Genomic DNA, 22,085 nt, shown 5'->3' on the forward strand with positions numbered 1-22,085 from the left:
TATCTTAATCTGAAATTTCAATGAAAATCTCAGTACTAATTCTTTTTTCTCCCAAAGAATCTTAATTTTCAGAGGCCATCTTAACGATTAACAGTGCAGATTATGGTCTCCTTGAATAATTGCAGTAAAGGTAATGTAATTAAGTTACATTCTTGTAAAAATAGATTAATGAATGTTGCCCTTTGTGTTCTAATGTAATTTTTTTTCTTTTATAGGAAACTGTTTATTGGAGGTATAAGTTGGGATACAGAGCAAAGTAAGAATATTTTACTTGTTTTTGTAACATTGAATATATTTGAATGTACAGGTAGTTCCCAGCTTACGAGTTAATTTGTTCCTAGTGTGCACTTGTAAAGTGGGAATTTATTTACCATAGACATAATGTTTCTTGAAATCTTTTAGAATTATCAATAAACTGATGAGTTTGTTCCACTCTTCATGTTCTTTGTAATTTTTGTCCCACACTCGTTTTGTTATTTTGATTGCATCTAAAGTATGGAATTCTTTCCAAAATTATTTAATAGTTGGACCTCCCTCCTCCTTATCTCTGCCTTAACAAACAAATGTGCACACAGTAGTACCATGTTATATAGCTAGCTACGGACGTGGTTTGAAATGACGTATTTATAAATATTTAGCATTTATTTATTGCAATTAATGTTCATATTTTCAATTTTGTTGATACTTGAAAAAAAAAGAACTCGTACAGCGGGAACTGCCTGTATTTACTTATTGTTTGGAATATGGAAACGTTACTTGAGCTGGATGTGAAATAGTTCTGCAAGTATGACATTATGCATGGTTCAGTTTTATATGGATTAGTTGCCTTTTTAGATGCAGCCAAACTGAATGATGTACAGTGACTTGTCTCACAGTCTTGAAACATTATGTAAATATCAAACCTATTGTGTCAGAAATGCGGCATGTAACTGGCTACAATGGAAGTGAATTATATTCAGTGTATCATTCATCCTTGCTAATGTTTCATATTGGTTTGTTTCTGATCATGCTGACTGAAAAAATTTATTATGCCTATGATTTAACAGAGTTGTAAATTCTGAAGTGTGAATGACATCATTTTGAAGTGAATAACATCAGTTTACGCTTACTACTTTGGGACATTTGGTTCAATTAAACCCCATCATCAAGGCTATAGGAGAAGTTAAATCATGAATGAAATCAAATTAGCAATTGTAGAGTTACAGCAAAATTGCATTATTAAATTACATTAATGAATTATAATACAATATTTGGATTTTGATGATTAAGTTAAGATAAATTATTTAAGTTCTTAATAAAATTACAGTGAATATTTGTGAGACCTTGTCCACAAGGGCTGTTGAGAATTTAAATTTGGAAACCACAAAGACCATGTTGTTTTATAGAAAGGATGTAGCCAGTCCTCGTATAGCAAGATAGTTGTGTTCCTAGAAATGCTCGTGCAATATAAACAACAGGCCCTATGGGAAAAATAGGGTTAGGTGCCGACCACCCAAGATTGAACACACATTGGTAACCAAAACATTACCAAACACAATAAATAATCGTAATAAAATACTTATGTATTTTATAACGATTAAAATACGTAATAAAAATAATATAATTTTTATAATATTTTTTATTATTATATTATATTTTATTATAATATAATAAAAAATACGTATTTTTTACGAATAAAATATGTACGCATTTTATTACGACTATTACGTAATAAAATATTGCTACTGCTTTTGCTATCATAAGCAAACTTGTTTTTTGTTTGATTTTCTATCCAAACAGATGACAGCCGTTCCATCTCTTCCAATTCTTTGTGTCTTAATCTAATGGTTTTTAATTACACTTTGAGTTGTTCCTGCTATGAAAGTTGTTTTTATTACGTTTCTTTGTAATTCTTGGCGTTGCCTCATTTAGGTCTGTAGCACATGCAATATCACATGGTCTTTCATTTTGCTCAAAGCGTTTCACAATTTCATATTTTTTCTCTATTGACAGGTGGACTGGCAATAAGCCTTACTGGGGAAATCCCCCGGTGGTCCAGAGGCCGGTGTGATTTTGGCCATAAACCATAGTATGAGGCCACTGTAAATTTTCCCGGGTAAGAATTTTTGACCCAGTCCGCCTCTGTTTATCGATATTGCTTTTCTTTTTCTCTCTGAATCTGTAGTGTCTTCACTAGAACACTTCCTTTTCACACCTTTTAAGTATTTTACTAATTTTTAGGGAATAAAGCACAATTACAAAATGAGGAGGCACGCTTGATACACATAAACAAAGCTGCGCGCGTGTAGCAACTGAATAAACAACACCGTAAAGGCACCTCATATTTTACTAAAGCACATTTCTGGGGGTTACTACCATAAAACAATAAAAACAATTTCCAGTTGCGTTTCTGCTAGTGGAATCTGTTATAAACTGGTAGTAAACTTGATCTAATTGCATTTGCGATTATACCGATAGCTGGAATTGTGTGGGTTTTTAAGTTATTATGGTGAAATGTGTTCCCCCTTCACTGATATAAAAAAACATAAATACATTTTTAGAATCTTCTCTTCATTCCTATCGTGTTGCGTTTGGTTGGGGTGATTCTGCCATTTCTTGTAAAAATGGTTCGACTGCCATTTCTTGTAAACACAAAGGCGAATCGTGCATAAGCGAATTCGGTTCGTGTTATATAAGATATCGTTCCCCTATTTATAAATCGTGTATGATCGAATTCGTGTAGTGTAAACACGTGTTATACGAGGACTGACTGCTATTCATCAAGTGGTTACTGTCCATCCTAGCTGAAGCTCTTTTTATCTAGCAAATCCCTTTACCCTTTGATAGAAGTTAGCCCTCTTAGAGACTAGTCTCATTCTTAATTTTGATTGGCCATAACACCCCCCCCACCCACCCCGGTATTCAGGTCAGCATTTCCACAATCTTTACTTATTTGATATTCTTTTGGATTTTACTTCCAAATTCCCTTACTCTTTCCCCCCCCCCCCCCTTAATTTTCTGTGTGTTTTTTGTGCAGCTTCTTTCCTATACTACTAGGTGGTCCTTGGGGTTTCAAATTTAAATTCTCAATAGCCTTTATGGACAATTTCTCACAAATATTCTGTGTAATCTTGTAAAGGATTTAATTTATCTTAACTTATCAGAATGCCAATATTGTATTATAATTCGTTAATGTAACTTTATAATGCAATCCTGTTGTAATCCTACAATTGCTAATTTCATTTCTTTCGTTTTTTTTAACTTCCTCTATAAGCCTGATGTTCAAGTGGAATTCAAAATGGCACCAAAGTATTAACTGTGTTATTTACTTCAATAAACATTTAAAACTCTCACATGGTGTAATAGTGTTTTTAATTTCCTTTAAATCATAGTTAATGGCTAACCATGTATTGTCCAACCACCTTCTTGCTTTCACACAATTTATTACTCCTGTTTTCAGTGAAAAAGCATTTTGGAATCAAAAATTGAAAAGTTAACCAAAACTGGTACTTTTTGAGAAAATTATCAAATAAAATTGAAAATAAAAGATGAATGATTTATTTAATTAAATAAATATTTTTTTAGAAACTACATGATTATATAACATGTATATATTGTTATTTGTATACTTAGAGAAGTAAGCAACGGAATTTGGTATGAACAATCAGTGCAAGGAAGTTCTGCATTTGGTCAATGTTCCTCAATTGCTTTTTTTTTTTTTTTTTCCCCCATATCTGCCAAGACATTTACTAAGTGGTGAATGACTTTGAGCAATGTCTTTGGAACATATTACGATGTGAGATTTTTCTGAAATCATGTGCCTTGTGATTGCAGCTTTAGTCTATCATCTGGATCCTGTGCCTGAGTTAGAAGGTTGGTTGCATTGGATTTACAAAATTTGAAATTAAAGATATGCATTAGAAGATATTGGTGACTGTGGGTAGGGTCCCTTTCCAGTCTGGTCCTTAAAATTTGTGATGGGGCTGAGCCCCACCTTTCTTAGTTAAACCATAAGTGTTGGTGATTACCAAGGTTATGCAAAGCAGAGACAATGGTGGACAAGGCAGCCTTTCATCCTGCCAGTACAAGCTTGCTATGAGAAAATCCCAGTATGGCACTCAGCTGCATTCATCTTGAACCTGACAAAAATGGTTTTTAATGCTATAATAAACAGTTCACCCGCATTAAAAAACCAAAGTTGGCCGTGTGCAATGCCCCCTTCTACCATCAAAAGAAAAATCAGTTTATGGTGATTATTAATATAAAGTAAACTTTTTTTTTTAAGCAGTACAAAAAGGAAAGCATGGATAAAATATTACCTACACTCTGGACAAGTAATTCACTCTGGATGTGAATGCAGAATGTACAACTCATGCTTAGCTTATCAAATTAACAATTTTGAAAAGCTTAGCAAGACTCCTTATTTATGCTGAAGGGATACAGATTATAGTGAAAGTGGATATTATTTCTTGAGTGATTTAAGACAAAGATTTCTGGAACTTCATGTTATTAAATCTTTTACTTAGTAGTAGCTGTGAAGTTTGTCCTGTAATTGTACTGACTGTAAGGCTTCTATGTAGTTCTGCTTTGTTCATATTCATTTGGATAACTTCTCATTCTAGTGATTATATTGTAACCATTTATACTGCTATTGATTAATATTTGTTTTGTTTATTTTTGCAGAGGATCTTAAAGAATATTTTTCTAAATATGGAGAAGTTACCGATGTTACGATTAAAACTGATCCAAATACTGGGAAATCTCGTGGATTTGGATTTATTACATTTTCTTCAGAAGAGGCTGTGGAAGTGGTGAGTTTCATTTATGTTACATTTGTGTTGAATTGCTTTTTTTTTTTTTTTAAAGCACTAGTGCTTGTTGGGTTGGATTTTGTCTTTTCTGCTGATATTTTTAATCTTTGGATCTGTGTCTATTGTTGCAATTCAGAAAGTGCTAGGTTGGCCTTGACCCCCAGCACTGCTCTGCTGTTTCCCGTGACCAAAAGGACGAGGTCATCTGCCAAAGTGAATTTGTCAGCATGACCCAGATCGAGGTTTAAGAATTCATCCAGCACTCTCATCCAGACTGAAGTCCAGAAAAATGTATCCACCACTGAACCCTGTGGGCACCTAGTCACTGGGCAGATAGAATCTTGGAATCTAGTATGCACAGCAACTTGCCTGCCTTCCAGTTAATTTGTAATACATCTGTACAGATTTCATGGTATGTTTACATGGCACAGCCTCTGTGGGCTGTGTCATGTAAAGCACCTGCAAAGTCAATCACGGATAGCCAGAATGTATTTTTCCTGAGCATCTTTAGCAGCAATTGTGATAAAACATGTTGCATCACTCCCTGAAGTGAGCTTGTTTAAAGCTGTACTCTGTCTTGCCTCAGATAGTACAACAGGCTTGCCTCCTGATAGTGACTGTTCAGACGATTTATTTATTACTTTTTTTATAACTAGACTATTTTTATTACTTTATTTGCTGACTGGGCAAGCTGGGTGGGTAAAGGTCCTGCCTGGCAACCTTTATTCGAATCCCGCCTTGGGCTTGGATCAGAGTAGTGGAAAAACCTTGGGAGGTGCAATATGGCCACAGAAGCCAATGTACCAACAACTAACAAAAAAAAAAAAAAAAAACTTTATTTAGTACTAGATAGCCAGCCAGATTTACTGGCACCCCCTCCACTATTAACATATTGAATTTTTGCACTTCTTGTGCTTGCTCCATTATAGGGTAATGAAACCCTACAGTTCATGTAATGCAAGTTTGAATCTCTGCCAAGAAAAATAGCTGATGAGAAAGTCCTTGCACCAGCCCTCTTGAATCATTTCAGCTGTCTTCTTCCATTATATTCAGGCGATGTAATATGAGCCTTTCTAGAAGTTTAACCCAAAATGGGCAGCAGGGCAATGAGCTTAACATGAGGGAAACAGTAAGCTTTTGCAGCTTGGGACAACATTTACTTCTGTTAGCTGGACCCGGTGGTGTACTGTTAGCAATTGATTTTTGTCTCTTAATGAACAAAGAAATGTTTGATACGTGATTCAAAGAACGTTTGCTTTAATCAAGTATTAATGAGCTGATTTGTTTTTGTTTGATAATTAAAATTTAAATAATTTCAGCAATGAAATATATGCTCATCTTTTTAGCTTCTGAAGATTACAGTATAGAAAATGCTTCATGTTTCTACTGATGTTACAAAAAAAAAATTCTTAACATTCTGAATCCTCAAAATTTTACAATGTCATCTGACTATGTTTACAAAAATAATAGAATTGTTTGTCACAGCAGTTTCATGAAGTTCCAAAATAAAGCATCTTTGGCAACAACCTTTTTTCACAATGGTTAATGACCTGTGTATGCATTTTATGGCTACAATCCTCTAGTTTCTTTTAAATGGCATATTGGCAAATGTAGAGTTGAATTGTAAACAGCACTGACAGAGTAACTTAAATATTACTCTGTCAATGCTGTTTACAAACTAGAACCAAAAAGGTCTAAACACTTGAAAATAAGAAAGCACTCAAAACCTACATTAGTATTATTTTATTTATTTCCAAATTAGAAATATGTACATAATGGAGTTAAGTGTTTTGTGGTATTTTCTTATCACTTCTTCAGTGACTGCAAAGACTAACTAAGGGTTGTTGTTATTATGGAATTCAAAAGTAAATCCAACTAGATCTAATCCTAAAATTTTTTTTAGCACTGAATTTATATAATAAATCGCAATAATACATAAATACTTGACAGCTGTGTTTGCAATATCACTGTCACAAAAGATCACTTTGCTAAAAGAGCTTGGTGGTGTTACATCATCAGTGTAAAACCACCAACACTAAGTTGGTACATTTCTCTGGGAGTTACTGCTACCCATATGCAGTACTTTGCATTTGTCAATGTTAAACTTCAGTTGCCACTTCTCAGCCCATTTGCCGAATTTATCTAGATCCAGTGGAGTAGCATACTGTCTTTACTGTCGCTAACAACCTTGTCAACCTTTGTATCATCTGCAAACTTGGACATTAACCTGATATACCTTCATCAATATCATTGATAAATATACAAAACAAAAATGGGCCCAACACCGAATCCTGGGAAACTCCACTAATAACATTTGTCCGTGAAGAGCAGTGTCCATTGATTATCACTCTGTCCTCCCACTCAACCATCCTTTTATCTATTATAGCAACTTGCCCTTAATGGCATACTGCTCCAATTTGTACAGTAGTCTTCCATTGTGCAATAGTATCAAAAGCTTTCTTAAAATCCAAGTATATGGTTTTAAAATTATTTTTTGCATCCAGTTCCTTTGTGACCACATCATAGTATCCAATCAAATTTGTCAGACAAGACTTCCCCTTAACAAACCCATATTGTGTCTGAAGTATAATTGCATCCTTGTCTAGATAATCGATAATCCTGCATCTTTATCCACTGACTATATTACTTTTCCTGGAACAGAAATTAAACTAACTGATCTATAATCATGTCACCCTTTGATCTCCCTTTATGAACTAGGTATATTTGCACATCTCTCTGGAGGGATCTCCTTCCTGAATCTAAGGATGCCCTCATTATGGCTAAGGATTTGCTTACTTCCTTTGCTGCCTCCCTTAAAATAATTTAATAGATCCCATCTACATCAGTTGCCTTTCTTATGTTTAACTTCAACAATTTCTCTTCCACTCCTCAGTTATCATAAAATCATTTAACTCTTTGTTAGAATTTGATAAACTTCTGTCATTTCCCTCTCCAAAGAATTTCTAATCTGTGAATGTAGATGCAAAATTCTGATTCAGTGGTGTCAGCAACCTGTGCAGGATCATCAATAGTCGATATCAAGTGAACCAATCTGAAACATTCCTTGAATGCTTACTAGTTAGAATTGTCTGATGTATCATCATCAGTTATGCATCACTTATATTTGAGTGACACCATGTCTCTGGTATTCCCACAATGTCTGCATTTGACGACGTGACCAGCACTTCAAATTCATCAGGTTTGTTTACTGTGCTCCCTGCATTCTTGTAATTATCCCCAAACCTGTCCTTACTCTTAGTTACCCTAAAACAGCCCATATATTCACTTGTTCCTGATGATCCACAGCAGGGCTTGAAATCCCTAATGCCTTGTTCTTGAACATGCTGCTGCACATTCCAATAGTACACAAATCATTTTCACCTCTGCCTGCAGCTTTAGCCTGTGCTGCTGACAATAGTGGTCCTCCTTCCTATTGTGTCTTGTCAGAATTGCAGACACTTTCAAATCTCACCCTAACTTGCAACTTTTTTTTCAACATTGCCATGTACTTGTTAAGTAAGTCTGTAGATCTCCTACTCCTAATGTAATTAGTGCTGACATGCACAATAATACACATTTTGAACTTTCTAATGTCATTTTTTCCAATACTAATACTCTCCACATTTAAAATAATTTATTTTTTATTTTTATTTTTGTAGTTTTGCCAGTGAATAGCTAATATAGAATAGAGCTCAAATATAAAATGTTTAATTTTATTTAAAATGACATAACTGAAATGGTCAAGGGGTGATTGGCTTTTTCTATAGAGCAGTATTTTGTATGTTTGAATGAATTATCAACAGATCTCCTTCCCAAAGTAATTTTATTTTCTGAATTTTATGTGACTGATATTTACAGCAGAGCTATGTAATATTTCTTAAAAGGTTTTAAAGAATGTCCCACATACCATCAAGGGTAAACAGATAGATCCAAAACGTGCAAAGGCTAGGCCAGGAGTTAAGAAAATATTTGTTGGCGGTCTTGAAGCAGACATACCTGAAACAGATATCAAGTCTCATTTTGAGAAATATGGAAAAGTGAGTATTAAAATGAAAGTTTGGTTATTTAAATTCAAGTGTTGTTTTTTTTTTTTTTTTTTTTTGTTTCAGTTCACACGAGTTGTTCATTGGTCTCTTGCTTCATAATTCTTAAGAGGAGAGAGAAGATGTATGTAAAAAAAAAAAAAAAAAAAGTTCTTGTTTATACTCCGGCACAACCACCAGTCAGTAGAGTTTACAATAAATCATTAATACAAGCATTAATCATACAGTAATACCCCGACTTACGCGAACTCGGAGTTACGCGGTTCTTGATTTTTTTCGTTTGGCAACGCTGCCGCCCACTATCTTCAAGGTCGTTTTTCATATGTTATCGATATACGGTGCGACGGCGGAGAATGAGAGCGAAAGATGAACAAAATTCAACTTTGTTGCTTTTATGTTTTTTATGTCAGTGAAGGGGAAACACATTTCACCATAATAACGTAAAAACCAACACAATTCCAGCTATCGGTATAATCGCAAATGCAATTAGATCGAGTTTACTACCAGTTTATAACAGATTTCACTAGCAGAAACGCAACTGGATTTTTATTGTTTTATGGTAGTAACCCCTAGAAATGTGAGGTGTTAATAGTGTATCTCTGCCTTTATGGTGTTGTTTATTCAGTTGCTACATGCGCGCAGCTTTGTTTATGCGTATCAAGCGTGCCTCCTCGTTTTGTAATTGTGCTTTATTCCCTAAAAATGAGTAAAATACTTAATTAAAAGGTGTGAAAAGGAAGCGTCCTGGTGAAGACACTGCAGATTCAGAGAGAAAAAGAAAAGCAATTATCGATAAACAGAGGCGGACTGGGTCAAAAATTCTTACCCGGGAAAATTTATAGTGGCCTCATACTATGGTTTATGGCCAAAATCACACTGGCCCACCGGGGTTTCCCCGGTAAGGCTTATGGCCAGTCCACCTCTGTCGATAGAGAAAAAATATGAAATTGTGAAATGCTTTGAGCGAAATGAAAGACCATGTGATATTGCACGTGCTACAGGCCTAAATGAAGCAACGGCGAAAAGCACATGACAATTGCAAACTTGACAGGTTGAAAATTGAAAAGGGCTCAATTGTAAAGGGCTTAAAAATTTTAGAAAACATAGACTCCAACGAAGAACGCGTTATAGCTACAAAGCAAGGAATAAAAAAAATTATTAGCTTGCTACGAAGAAATTCTGCGTGAAAAAAAGAACGCGCTGTGTCGTCAGACGAATTTGTTAGATTTTATGAAGCCATCGACATCGAAATAACTTTTTTACGTAAGTCATTTGTTTTTGTTAATACATATTTTGTATTAATATGTATAAAGAACTGCAATTTTATTAATATTTTTCTTCTAAACTAGTGTTTTTGTTAGTCCTTGGTCCCAATTAAGCAAAATTTATATGTATTTATATGCAAAGTTGTACCCCGACTTACGCGATTTTCGTCGGACCCACCTATCGCGTAACTTCGGGGTATTACTGTATTTAGCAGTTGTGGGCTTGAACCCTAGTCCACTCAAATAGTGCATGCCACTGCATTCTCACTCCTGACGTACTCAGGTATGTCAGTCCTCTGTATATATATGGGAATTTGAAAAATCACCCCCCCCCCTTTTTTTTTTGTGATGATTTTTGATGCCACCTTTATTTTCAGTTTTTTCTGAACATGACTTAAAAATCCATTTTTTTGTATTAAAAACATACCTTTAATTAACTTTTCAAATTTAAACTCCCTTTAGACTTGTCATTGAGTGAATTCCAATTTGAAAAAAAAAATTCCACTTCAGTGAACACATTTGGATGACAGCCTGTCAATAACAGGAGTGTACATTCCATCAAATGTGGAGCATATGTCAACAGTTTGATTCATGGTGATGTTTCAATATCGTGAAGCCAGGTAGCATTGCTGATTGGAGGAAAGTGCAAGTCCGTAAAGGCAGCTTAGGGTCATGTGGGAATAACATGACCCTATCAATAACTGTCTGGGAAAAATGCTTTAATTTGTTTTAACTTAATTCATGAATTTTTCCTAATTATGTGATTATTAACAGTTTTCTGGAATTTGCAGTGTCGAAATCAAAGAAAACATTTAAAAAAAACAGCTATTATGAGTTCTCAGCTGTGTGGCTGGAGTAGATGTAGCATGAATTACTGATATTTTGTCTGGTGTCTTATTGTTATTAACCCTGAGCCATGCACATGACCCTATGTGCCCCACTTGGGTTTAATAATAATAATATCATGCCAAGAAAAAGAAAAAATTCTGACATTCAGCCCCTCCGACTGCTAAGCGTCCAGCAAACACCTCACAATGTGAAAGCATTTTTTTCAGGTTTTCTATTTTTTAATCTGTGTTTATGAATATGATATTTTACTTATACAATTCATGTATTATTATTGACAAGAATAACAAATTTAGGCTTCATTCTAAATAAGTTTTTTATTTTTATGTAAATCTGTACAAGTATTGTGTATTTGTTCATTTAAATAAATGTAAATGAATATTTCCTTTATTGCAAATAGGTAGAAAACGTTGAATTGCCGTTTGATAAAGTCAAGAACCAAAGAAGGCAGTTCTGCTTTGTAACTTTTGAGACAGAAGACTCTTGTGATGAAGCATGTAAAGAAGCAAAGCAGAAAATTGGCAATAAAGAATGTGACATCAAGAAAGCAACAACAAAACCAGATCCTCGTGCTACACGTGGTGCTTGGGGTCCCAATTTAAGTGTAGCTCGTGGAGGGAGAGGAAGGGGTCGGGGAAGAGGAAGTTAGTATATAAATTTGTCTGTTATCTTTTAAAAGTCAACATTATGAATTTGGGGCTTTATTCATTATTTGATATGCACAGTTCTTAATGTTTTATGATAAGCCTATGTTTTAATACCTGTTTTTTTAGATTGTTGATTTTGCAGCCTACAACTACTGTAGGCTGTTAGCCAGTTTTTATCCTTGATTGTCTAATTAAAATTATTCATGTAGATATTACATATTAAAAGTCCAATAGTTTTACAGTGATCCAATTCCAGTAACCCAACATCTGAATGTCTAATGTGTTGTTGAGTTCCCCCCACCCCCACCAAATGTCTGTTGCAGGTTATGCATCTCTCCAGAGGAATGAATTCTTACAACAATCAAAGGTTACTAAATAGGGACACTAATGTACACATGCCACTTTTAGAATTAACACTAGTGTACATTTTTAGATGCATTCAAAATTGGTAATTGAATTTGCTTTATTGCATCAGGCGTGCACAAAATTATTTGAATGATTTAAATGGGTTTGGTAAAAGTATCAATACAAGTTCAGGATATGTCAGTATAAGATAACAGTTGTGCCGTGGAGAAACCCAATAAATTTCTTATGTAATAACAAGTTTGCTCTTTGGTTTTTCCACCATTACTAGTCATACAGTTTGGATACAAGCTGCAAAATAAGTAATGTATAAATAAATAAAAGTCGAGAATGTGTGGTAAAATTTTTGCTCAAGTCTGAATATGATATGATAAATGCTACCTCAAGTTCAGTTCCTGCTAAGCACATATTGGACTCGGTGACTTTTGTTATTATGCCCACCTTGCCATTAGTTGGGTAGCTCTGATTTTTGTTGTTGCTGTTTTTGACAATTTACTGACAGTTGCATAGTGACTATATACTTTGTAGTATATAGTCAATATACTATAACACACACACACACACACCACTAGTAGTCATCATGCAGACAGTGGACGGAAATTTATATACTTTGAGTTATATATTACTGTGGCAAAATATAGATTACACTTTGCATCAACATGCAATAAAAAAATATTGTAAGGCACTTGTTGGTTTTATGTAGTATCTTGATCTAAATCACTGGAAAACCAATGACACTGAAGTTAGCTTCAAAAATCTGCAGTAATATTTTTATTTTTAATCTCTGTGTTAAATCAGTGGCAATTGGATTTGTATTGAAATAGGGAAATTAGTTTTTGCTTATTTTTCAGAATTTCATCATAGGCCAGATGTTTCTGAATTAATTTGAATATCTGTTATAAATTCTTATAAATAAATAAACCACCATTAAAAAAATAAAAGCACCAAGTAGTTCATCAGTTTGAATTTCAAATAAAAATTACTGGGGAAAATCAGTGCTTTGCATGCTGTTTTGTAAATAAATTAGACAAAACGTTTGCACTAGAAAGACGTTATTTCCTATGCAGGACTTTAATCTCTTATGCTGTGAGGCTATCACTATGAATTCCCTGTTGGTGTACTATAAAAAAGTAGCACTTCTGAAAAGAGAATAATATTGCTATTTGCTTGAATTGTGTGAAACTATTCAGAGTGCAATTTTGAGAGTTATTTTCCTTTTAATCGGTAAGCATCTAGTCATTTTTTCAGCAACAAGCAGCTTAATGTCCATTAACCTTGTAATGTTTACATGGGGTTGTCTGGTATTTCATTGATCCCTCTGTACAATAGAATTCTTTGCCTCATTGGTGGGACCTTGCCTGCCATTGAAAGGACAGTAACCTTTTTTTAAGCAGCTATTATTGGTGATGTTTTTGCTCAGTTATACAATTAAACATTTAGTTTCTTAAAACACATAGTCAGCAAAAGATCCCCATATAAGCAATGTTCATATTCCTTGATGTTTTGTCCTCAATTTAGAATTATCTCACCTATTAAGAAAGACTTGACATTAGTGCAGAATACTGAATGTTAATTAGGAAAGGGCTATCTATAAACAAATATCTTTCAAAAGATATTATTTGCAAGAGTTTTTGCTGATGCTATCGAGCTGCTATCTTGGTGGCGATTCACAGACTAAATGGTTAATAGTAGCTACAGCCGAGGTGAAAGCGATTCTTGCACTACTTCTATTACAATGAGCAGGGTGCTGGGGGACTCAGGGACTGGTGAGAGTCATCACAAAACAAATGAATACATGGGTTGTGTTAGGGTAGCTAAGAATAAGAACAGGTGCATGTATACTTGCATGTACACCAGTGCTATAAGTATAGTAAATAACTTTGATGAATTCGAAGTGCTGGTCAAGACATCAAAGGCAGATATTGTTGGGAAATCAGAGACGTGTCACACAGATATAAGCAGTGCAAAATTGGAATTTGGGGAGTACAATACAAAGGGTACTAGGAAAGTTTTGCAATACAGCTTTGTTTATTTAATTTTTTCAAAGTAATTTCCTCTACATTCAATACATCTCTCCACCTCCGAAAACAATCTTTAAACCAGTTCTGCCAAGTTTCACTAGGGAGTAAAGCACACTCGTTGTCCCATGCCCGTAGAAGGTCCTCATCACTGGAAAACCGCCTCCCTTTTAGCTTCATTTTCACATGCGGGAACAGTGCAAAGTCGCAGGGAGCAAGGTCTGGACTGTAGGGAGGGTGCTCGAGAAGTTTCAGTCCTGTCGTGGTCAAATATTCGGTGCAGGCTTTGGTGCGGTGAGCTGGAGCATTTTCGTGATGGAGGTACCAGGTGTCCATTCTTGACTTTGGCCGCAGGTTCTTCATAGATCCAATGACTTTAGGCAGGCATTGTTCAGTATACCACTTAGCTGTGACTGTCTTCTGCGTGTCCAAAACGACACGTTCCACAATTCCACTCGATTTGAAAAATACAGCTATCATTTTCTTCTTTACAGATCGGGATTTTCTGACAATTACGGGTGTGTCGTCGTCATCAAAGACCCAAACTTTGTTTTGAGCCTTGGTCGGCAGATCGTAATAGTACAGCCAAGTCTCGTCACCTGTCACGATGTTGTTCACATACCAAGATTGTCCCTTATCAAACTTTTTTAACATCTCCCGGCACCAAGTCACACGTCGTGTCATCTACTCTTCAGTCAGTTGATGCGGCACCCAGAGAGAATAAAGTTTCTTCACGTGCAAATGATCTTGCAGAATCGAACGAATTGCTGGTGCATTTAGGCCCAAAGTATCCTCTATCTGTTGGTAGGTCACTCGCCTGTTTTCGTCAAGCATTTTCCTCACAGCAGTAACGTTTTCCTCCGTAACTGACGTTCGTGGCCTTCCCGGCCTCTCAGAATCCTCCAGAGTGAAATTTCCCCTTTGGAATTCTCTATACCACCTGAATATCGTTGTACGATGTGGACAATCATCATCTAGTGCAAGAGTCATTTCTTCTAAGCACTGGTCTATGGTTAAACCACGCACGAAATTATACCGCAAAACTGTCCTTATCTCATTTCGTGACCACGATTCCATCGCAAGCACTTTACACTCTCACTACTAATGAATAACTGAGCCCATCGACTTGGCGCGGCGGCTACTATGCACGTATGAACATGTCTCAACATGCAGCAACAAGCAGCTTCCTGTGATTCATTGTTGTGTCATATTGCAAAACTTTCCTAGTACCCTTTGTATGTACAGACAGGGTAGGAAGGGAGAAGGGGTTATGCTGTTGATTAAGAAAAACAATCTAAGGAACTGCATCCAGTTGACATAAATGGACAGTGCAATGTTGAGTCAGTTTGGTGTGATGTAAGCACTGGGGAAGCAAAAATGAGAGCAGGAGTATGTTATAGGCCTAATGAGTACAATGAACAATTGTACAGAGAAATAGAATGGGCCAGCAAATCAGATTGCGTTACAATGGGGGATTTTAGCTTCCCAGATATTGACTGGAACTTGTGGGTTGGTCACTCACACACTGGCAAGACTTTTGTGGATTTATTGGATGATTGTTTTCTACAGCAACATGTTCGAGAGGCAGTGAGAGGGAGTAATCTCTTAATCTGATTATTAGCAGTGATTAGTCTTGCATTGAGAATTTACAGATAAAGGAACCACTAGGTGGCAGTGATCACATTGTACTAATGTGAGATTTACTTAAGATTTAACTACCATCATGGTAAATGGAAGGGTTTTTGCTTTTGTAAAGGTTGGTCTTATAGAGATTTTGCAATTCAGTACATTGGTCTCTGAAATTTTTAAAATTCTATACAGTGGGGCCGACTGATGATGTTACCAACAACAAATTCTAAATGGGAAACATTCAAGGAATTAATCTTGGAAGCTACTAGGCTTTTCATGCCAACTAAGAAATACTGTTCTAGGTTTAGGCCCTAGTGGATGTTAGATGAACTAATGAGACTCTTGGCAGAGAAGAAAAATGCATGGGATGCATAATCAGGTGACACAGAAGCCCGTGGTAGATAGAAGATTGTCTGTAATCAAGTCACAAAGGAGGTTAGGCAAGCTAAGGCAGACTACGAGAAATCTTTGGCAAAGGATGCTAAGAGAAACAGCAAGGACTTCTTTACTTATATAAATTCTAGAAAGAAGGGGATATTGATGGTTCAACTATTGATGATCATGTCCAGATAGCTGTTAATCTGAATGAGTATTTTGCATCTATATTCATACGTGAGTTATTAGGTAGGAAAATGCCAGAAGTTCATCAAACTGTATCAGGGTGCTTAATGATTTTACAATAACTGAGAGCAAAGTGGAGGAGAAATTGTTGAAGTTAAACATAGAAAGGCACCTGCAGTGGATGGGATCTATCCTGTTATATTAAAGAATGTGGCAAAGCCATAATCATGAGAGCATCCTTGGACTCAGTGGAAGTCCCCACAGACTGGATATGTGCAAATGTATCCCCAGTCAGCAAAGGAGGATCTACGGGTGATGATCCAGATTACAGACTAGTTAGTTTAACATCTATTCCCAGGGAAAATAATGGAATCACTGTTAAGATGCATTGCAGGATCATCTAGGCAAGACTGCAGTAATAATTCAGACACATCATGAGTTTGTTAAGGGAAAGTCTTGTCTGACAAATTTGATTGGATACTATGATGTGGTTACCAAGGAACTGGATGAAAAAAATAATTTTGATATCATATACTTGGATTTCAGGAAAGCTGTTGACACTGTTGCACATGGAAGTACTGTACAAATTGGAGCAGTACTGTATTAAGGATAAGTTGCTACAATGGATAAAAGAGTATTTGAGTGGGAGAAGATAGAGAGTGGTAATAAATGGACAATGCTCTACATGGACTAAAGTTATTACTGGAGTCTCCCAGGGTTCGGTGTAGGGACCACTGTTGTTTTGTATATTTATCGATGTTGATGAAGGTATATCAGGAGATATGCGGATATTTGCTTTTAATTGCTGTTTAATTAGTTATTCTAGTTAATTGCTGAAATGAAGGTAACGGTAAGTACGACAAACACCAAGCCAACTACGTGTCAAGCAACGGGTGGTTTAATAGGTTCAAGCATTGCGCTGGTTTCCAAAATATTTAGAGTATGCAGTGAAGTCTCCAGTGCTGATTCTGCAGCTGTAGAGAAGTTTAGTGATGTGTTGGAAAAAAACCACTTCTAAATCTCCACAGCCCTCAACTTCTGCAGCGGCATGCTTATCAGCCTGAGAGTTAAATTCTGGAGCAATGCTCAAAAGGTAAAATGTGCTGACGTTATGTCTGTCTCCTCTCTCTTTTTGAAATTTTTCCTGCGCATAAGATAAAAAAAATTTAATAATTCTATCTACATGTTCATCGAACATTTCTTTTTTTGCTTCTATCGAATTCAGCGCACATAGTTGCGAGTGCGGGATTTCCCTAAATGCTTATTTAGGGAAATTCTGACTTATGTAGCGTTACGCGAAATGCAACCCTTACATTAATCGGGGAGTGCCTATATTATCCATATATATGGAATGTTTGTGGGAAATTCAAGATGCTGGGATTTGTTTTGGGTTTGGGATAGCAGGGTATTTATATCATACTACAGGAGAAGAGAATGGTCTGCCAGAATTTGATTGCAACCTAGGGCAAACAACATAGTAAACATTTTATTTCTTCCAAGAAACAAGTCTGTTGAAGCATTGGATCCTTAAGGTGATATATTTCAGGCATATACAATATGTTTCCATTAAAGACTAATTTTATTATGACATTTCAAGGTTCCCTGATAAATTATAAACATCCTGTGCATCTGCCACCAAGATCATAAGTTCTCTTGATGTTATTTCAGTCTATAGCTTGAACATTTATATTTATTAAAATTGCCATTTGGTCTCACAAAATAAAAAGAAAAACTTTGATGTTTAAGATCAATGTAATTGCTTTTGTTATACAAAACCCTTCCCATTTCCTTTGATAGCATTTATTTCTTGAAATAGATCACAAATTAATATACTGTGATCACTGCTTTCCAATGGTTTCTTTGTTTGGAAATTCTTCCAAGTTAACTAGATTGAGATTTCTTTTTCCATATGCATTGCTACTGGGAATTTCTGTCAGCCTTAGTGACTTATTTTACTTGTAGCTTCATTTCTATTCCACTTTTTTTTTTTTTTCTAAAAATATCAGCTTATTTTCCAGTAATGAATTTGCTGTCAGGTGTCAGTGGCTACCAAACAAATTGCAAAAATTGTTAAAATCATCACTGTAAAATGCAAAATATATTTCACAGTGATGATCTTTCAATACTTGCAGATAGGCCTTTCCAGGTATCATACTTGACATTCAGTATTTGCATACTAATTTTTAGAAAATTAAAATAGGCATGTATTTTATTTAGTAGATTCCTGATCCATCTTATGCTGTGATTTTCAGATTGAACTCTCTAAGGTCAATAATTTTGCTCCAAACTGAAATGTATAAGGCACTAACTGTTTATGAAAGTTGCACCTGATTTATATTATAAGCAAAAGCATAAATGTTTTCCTCAAAACTAGTTGATTTGAACATTAGATTTTTTTTTTTTTTCCCTAGTACAGCCAGAGGTGTGGAGCTTCCTTGTACCATAGGGCTTAATACTAATTACTAAAAAAAAGGGGGGGGGGGAAATTATTAATGAATTTGAGTACAGGCATACCTCGGTTAACGTTACCTCTGATAACGAAGTCGGCAATTTCAAGTCCCATTTAACATAAAAAAAAATATTCCAGTTTAATCACCTGAAATCTAAACAAACTGAAGAAATTAGGGAAACCTTTGGAGCTTCTCGTGGTTGGTTCGAGAAATTTAAAAAACGGGCCAGGATTCATAGTGTAAAATTAACAGGAGAAGCTGCAAATAAGTTTCCAGAAAAACTAAAGGAAATAATTGAATGTGAAAATTTTCCAAATTTGGTGTTCAATGTTGACGAAAGCGGTTTATTCTGGAAACGGCTACCAACAAAAAGCTTCATTTCTATTGAAGAAAAATCAGCTGCTGGGTTCAAAGCAGCCAAAGACCGTTTAACGTTACCCTTTGGATCAAATGTCTCTGGCGATTATAAATTAAAATTGTTATTAGTTTACCATTCAGAAAATTCGAGGGCGTTAAAAGGTAACATAAAAATGAATTTACCTGTAATATGGAAAGCAAATAGAAAAGCGCGGGTTACCAAGGAGTTATTTACTGATTGGTTTGTTAACCACTTTTGTCATGAAGTAAAACGGTATTGTCAAAAAAAACAACTTTGAAGAAAAAGCTCTTTTGTTGTTAGACAATGCTCCGGGACATCCTACTGATCTTAACACGTTGGACACATGCATTCCTGTCAGAATTGTGTTTCTTCCAGCAAACACAACTTCCCTGATTCAACCATTGGATCAGGGAGTAATAGCATCATTTAAAGCTTATAATCTGCGTCGAACATTAAGCAGTTTAACTGAACTAGAGGTTAAAGAGGAAATGACAGTTAAAACTTTTTGGAAAAACTACACCATTTAAAACGCAATTGAAAACATTGATAGTTCTTGGAAAGAAGTCACTAAGAAATGCTTAAATGGAGTTTGGCGCAAAATATGGCCAGAAGTTGTACTAGAAGAAGAAAATAACATCCAAGAAATTATAAATGCAGTTATCCAGATGGCTCAATAAATAGGTTTCGAAAATGTCGATGAAGAGGATGTTAGAAATTTATTGAATGCAGAAGATGATGGTTTTTCAGTGGAAGATTTAGAAAACCTTGTTAGCAATAAGACGAAGTTAAAGAAGTTCCTGCCGAAAAAGTGTTAACAACCAAAGATTTAAAAAGGTGCTTAAATGACATTGAAAGCGTTTTAAATTTTTTTAGTGAAAATGATTCTGATTTAGGAAGAAGTGTTATAGTTAAGCGATCAGTGTTAAATGCAATAACTCTGTATAGGCAATTGTTAAATGAAAGAGAAAAAGAGCATAAACAATAAACTTTAGACTCGTATTTTAAAATGTGATTTCACTTTGTATGTAAGTTGACTGTTTATTTAATAAAACTTTTCTTTGTCCGAAAAAAAAGCTTTTCATTTTCTTTAAGTAGGAACGTATCCCTATTCTGGCCATATTTCTACCTCTGAAAACGAAGTAATTTCGTGGAACGCATCCTATTCGTTATTCGAGGTATGCCTGTAATTGAAAGTATTTGGGCCATTACATCAGTAGCTGGATAAGTCAGTAGATTAAAGGAGGCATGAGTTTAATTGAGCTTTTATTTGTTGTATATATGGAAATTTACTTTAAATGATACTTGAAAGGAGGAAAAAAATTAGAATCTATGGAGCTTAATATTCATTTATTAAATGAACAATTGAGATGCTATTTTAAAATTATATTCAATTTTTAAAATTTTTTTGCTATATAGGCTAAATTTTATTTCTTTAGGCTATCCCCAGCCCCAAGGATATGGTGCTTATAGCCAAGGTTATGGCTATGATCAAGGTTATGGAAGCTATGGTAATTATGGGTATGACTACAGTGGCTATACCAGTGGGTATGGTGGAGGCTATGCTGCCTATGACTATTCTGGGTGGAATTATGGTCAGAGTGGATATGGCAGTGGTTATGGTAAGAAGTAGTAAGTTAATATTAACCTATGATTTTTGGTATTTTCACTTCTTATTTAAAAAAAAAATTAAGTATTTCCATGAGTAATGAAGTTGTTTGGTTTTATAATGAAACTAGTTTCATTATAAAGCTTGTTGAAATCAACTGGAAGGACATCAGCTAACCTATTTCAAATGTCAGCATTTATTTACAAATAGAAAACATCTCTCAGCTGTTCTAAATTGTTACTACATAATTCACTTGATTATGCATGCAGTCATAGTTTGAACAGTGTAACTGCAGCATTTTATTCAGGTTACATCATAGGTGCTTCACCATGGTATGCTGTAATCAACTGTAGATCAACTTCATTTCTGAACAGTTTCTTAAAGTCATAAGGATATGTCAAGCTGTATACAGAAGTAGGATGAAACATATCCATAACTAATATACATATAATGATTTGTAACTTAGGAGGCATTTGGAGAAGCCTGACTTCTAACCTGGTAATTGACATGACTAACTTATTTAAATAGGACTGTTATAAAAAAAAGTGTGTAGTTTATTCTGATTTTTTGTTTCAATATAATTATTGGTTGTGTTAGTACTGGGTCTCTCTTGTTTAATATTGCTCCATTTAAGTTGTTTATTTTTTGTTATTGATCAAAAAATTCCAATTCAATGTGAAAAAAATCTTTGAAATGATTTTGGTTCCCTTCTCCATACAGATACACAGTGGTTGCAGTAAATACTATAAGAGCAACCAAAGTAAATGCTGAATTGAGATAGCTAGAACACATATTCAAAAGCATAATTCTGTAATGCTGAATTTTTCTTTTCTCTCTCTCTCTTTTTTTAATGGTATCAATCTAAAGCAATAGTTCCCAACCTGTGGTTCGAAACCCTGGGGGTTCGCACTAAAAATTCAGTGATGGCGTCTGCTCAGATTTATATTGGTGTATTATAGTAAACTACAAAATATAACTAATAATAAACAATAAAGTAAAATAAAAGTAAAGAATTGCCAAAGGAAAAAACCACATCTCCCACAATTCCTTATAATTAGTTTACTATCTTACAGTATATCATGTTAAATAAATCTGTTTTGCATAGTAGATTTTTTTTTTTTTTTTTTATTCTCAAGGATTATTCTTATGTAGGCGCCTCCGTAGCCAGGTGGGCAGGAGCAGCAGTGTGTAGCACACGCTTCTTGATTAGACCGGGGTTCGAGCCCGTGCCCACCAAATATGGAGGATGTGGAAAGGTCAGGGAATGACCACCGCATATCCCCGGAGCAATATGGCCTTAGTTGCTAATGCTCCTAAAAACCAAATAATAATAATAATAACATTCTTATGTACAGGTACTTTTTTTTTTTTTTTTAAGAATCTGTAGTAATTAGTACCGTGCATCGGTTGAAGGTTGAAAAGATGAAAGAAGATACTTGTTGATATTAGTCTTGAACCTCTGTACATTGTAATTTTCAGGAAATACGT

The 22,085-nt window shown here is 35.1% G+C and overlaps 1 protein-coding gene across 2 annotated transcripts in view; it reads left to right on the forward strand.

The window, feature by feature from the left end:
• Nucleotides 1-22,085, forward strand: part of LOC150081494 (heterogeneous nuclear ribonucleoprotein D-like) — a 78,990-nt gene that overhangs the window by 42,873 nt on the left and 14,032 nt on the right. The window contains exons 2-6 of one of the 2 annotated variants that reach the window (XM_090379936.1): nt 216-256; nt 4,663-4,790; nt 8,675-8,827; nt 11,345-11,588; nt 20,428-20,620. In XM_090379936.1, coding sequence (XP_090236062.1) covers nt 216-256; nt 4,663-4,790; nt 8,675-8,827; nt 11,345-11,588; nt 20,428-20,620 — 759 coding nt within the window. The remainder of the gene's footprint in view (nt 1-215; nt 257-4,662; nt 4,791-8,674; nt 8,828-11,344; nt 11,589-20,427; nt 20,621-22,085) is intronic. The other variant, XM_090379935.1, reaches the window with a different exon arrangement.

This window comes from Mastigoproctus giganteus, chromosome 8 (genome assembly GCF_048544385.1).
Source record: "Mastigoproctus giganteus isolate SK-2022 chromosome 8, ASM4854438v1, whole genome shotgun sequence".
Classification (NCBI taxonomy): Eukaryota; Metazoa; Arthropoda; class Arachnida; order Uropygi; family Thelyphonidae; genus Mastigoproctus; species Mastigoproctus giganteus.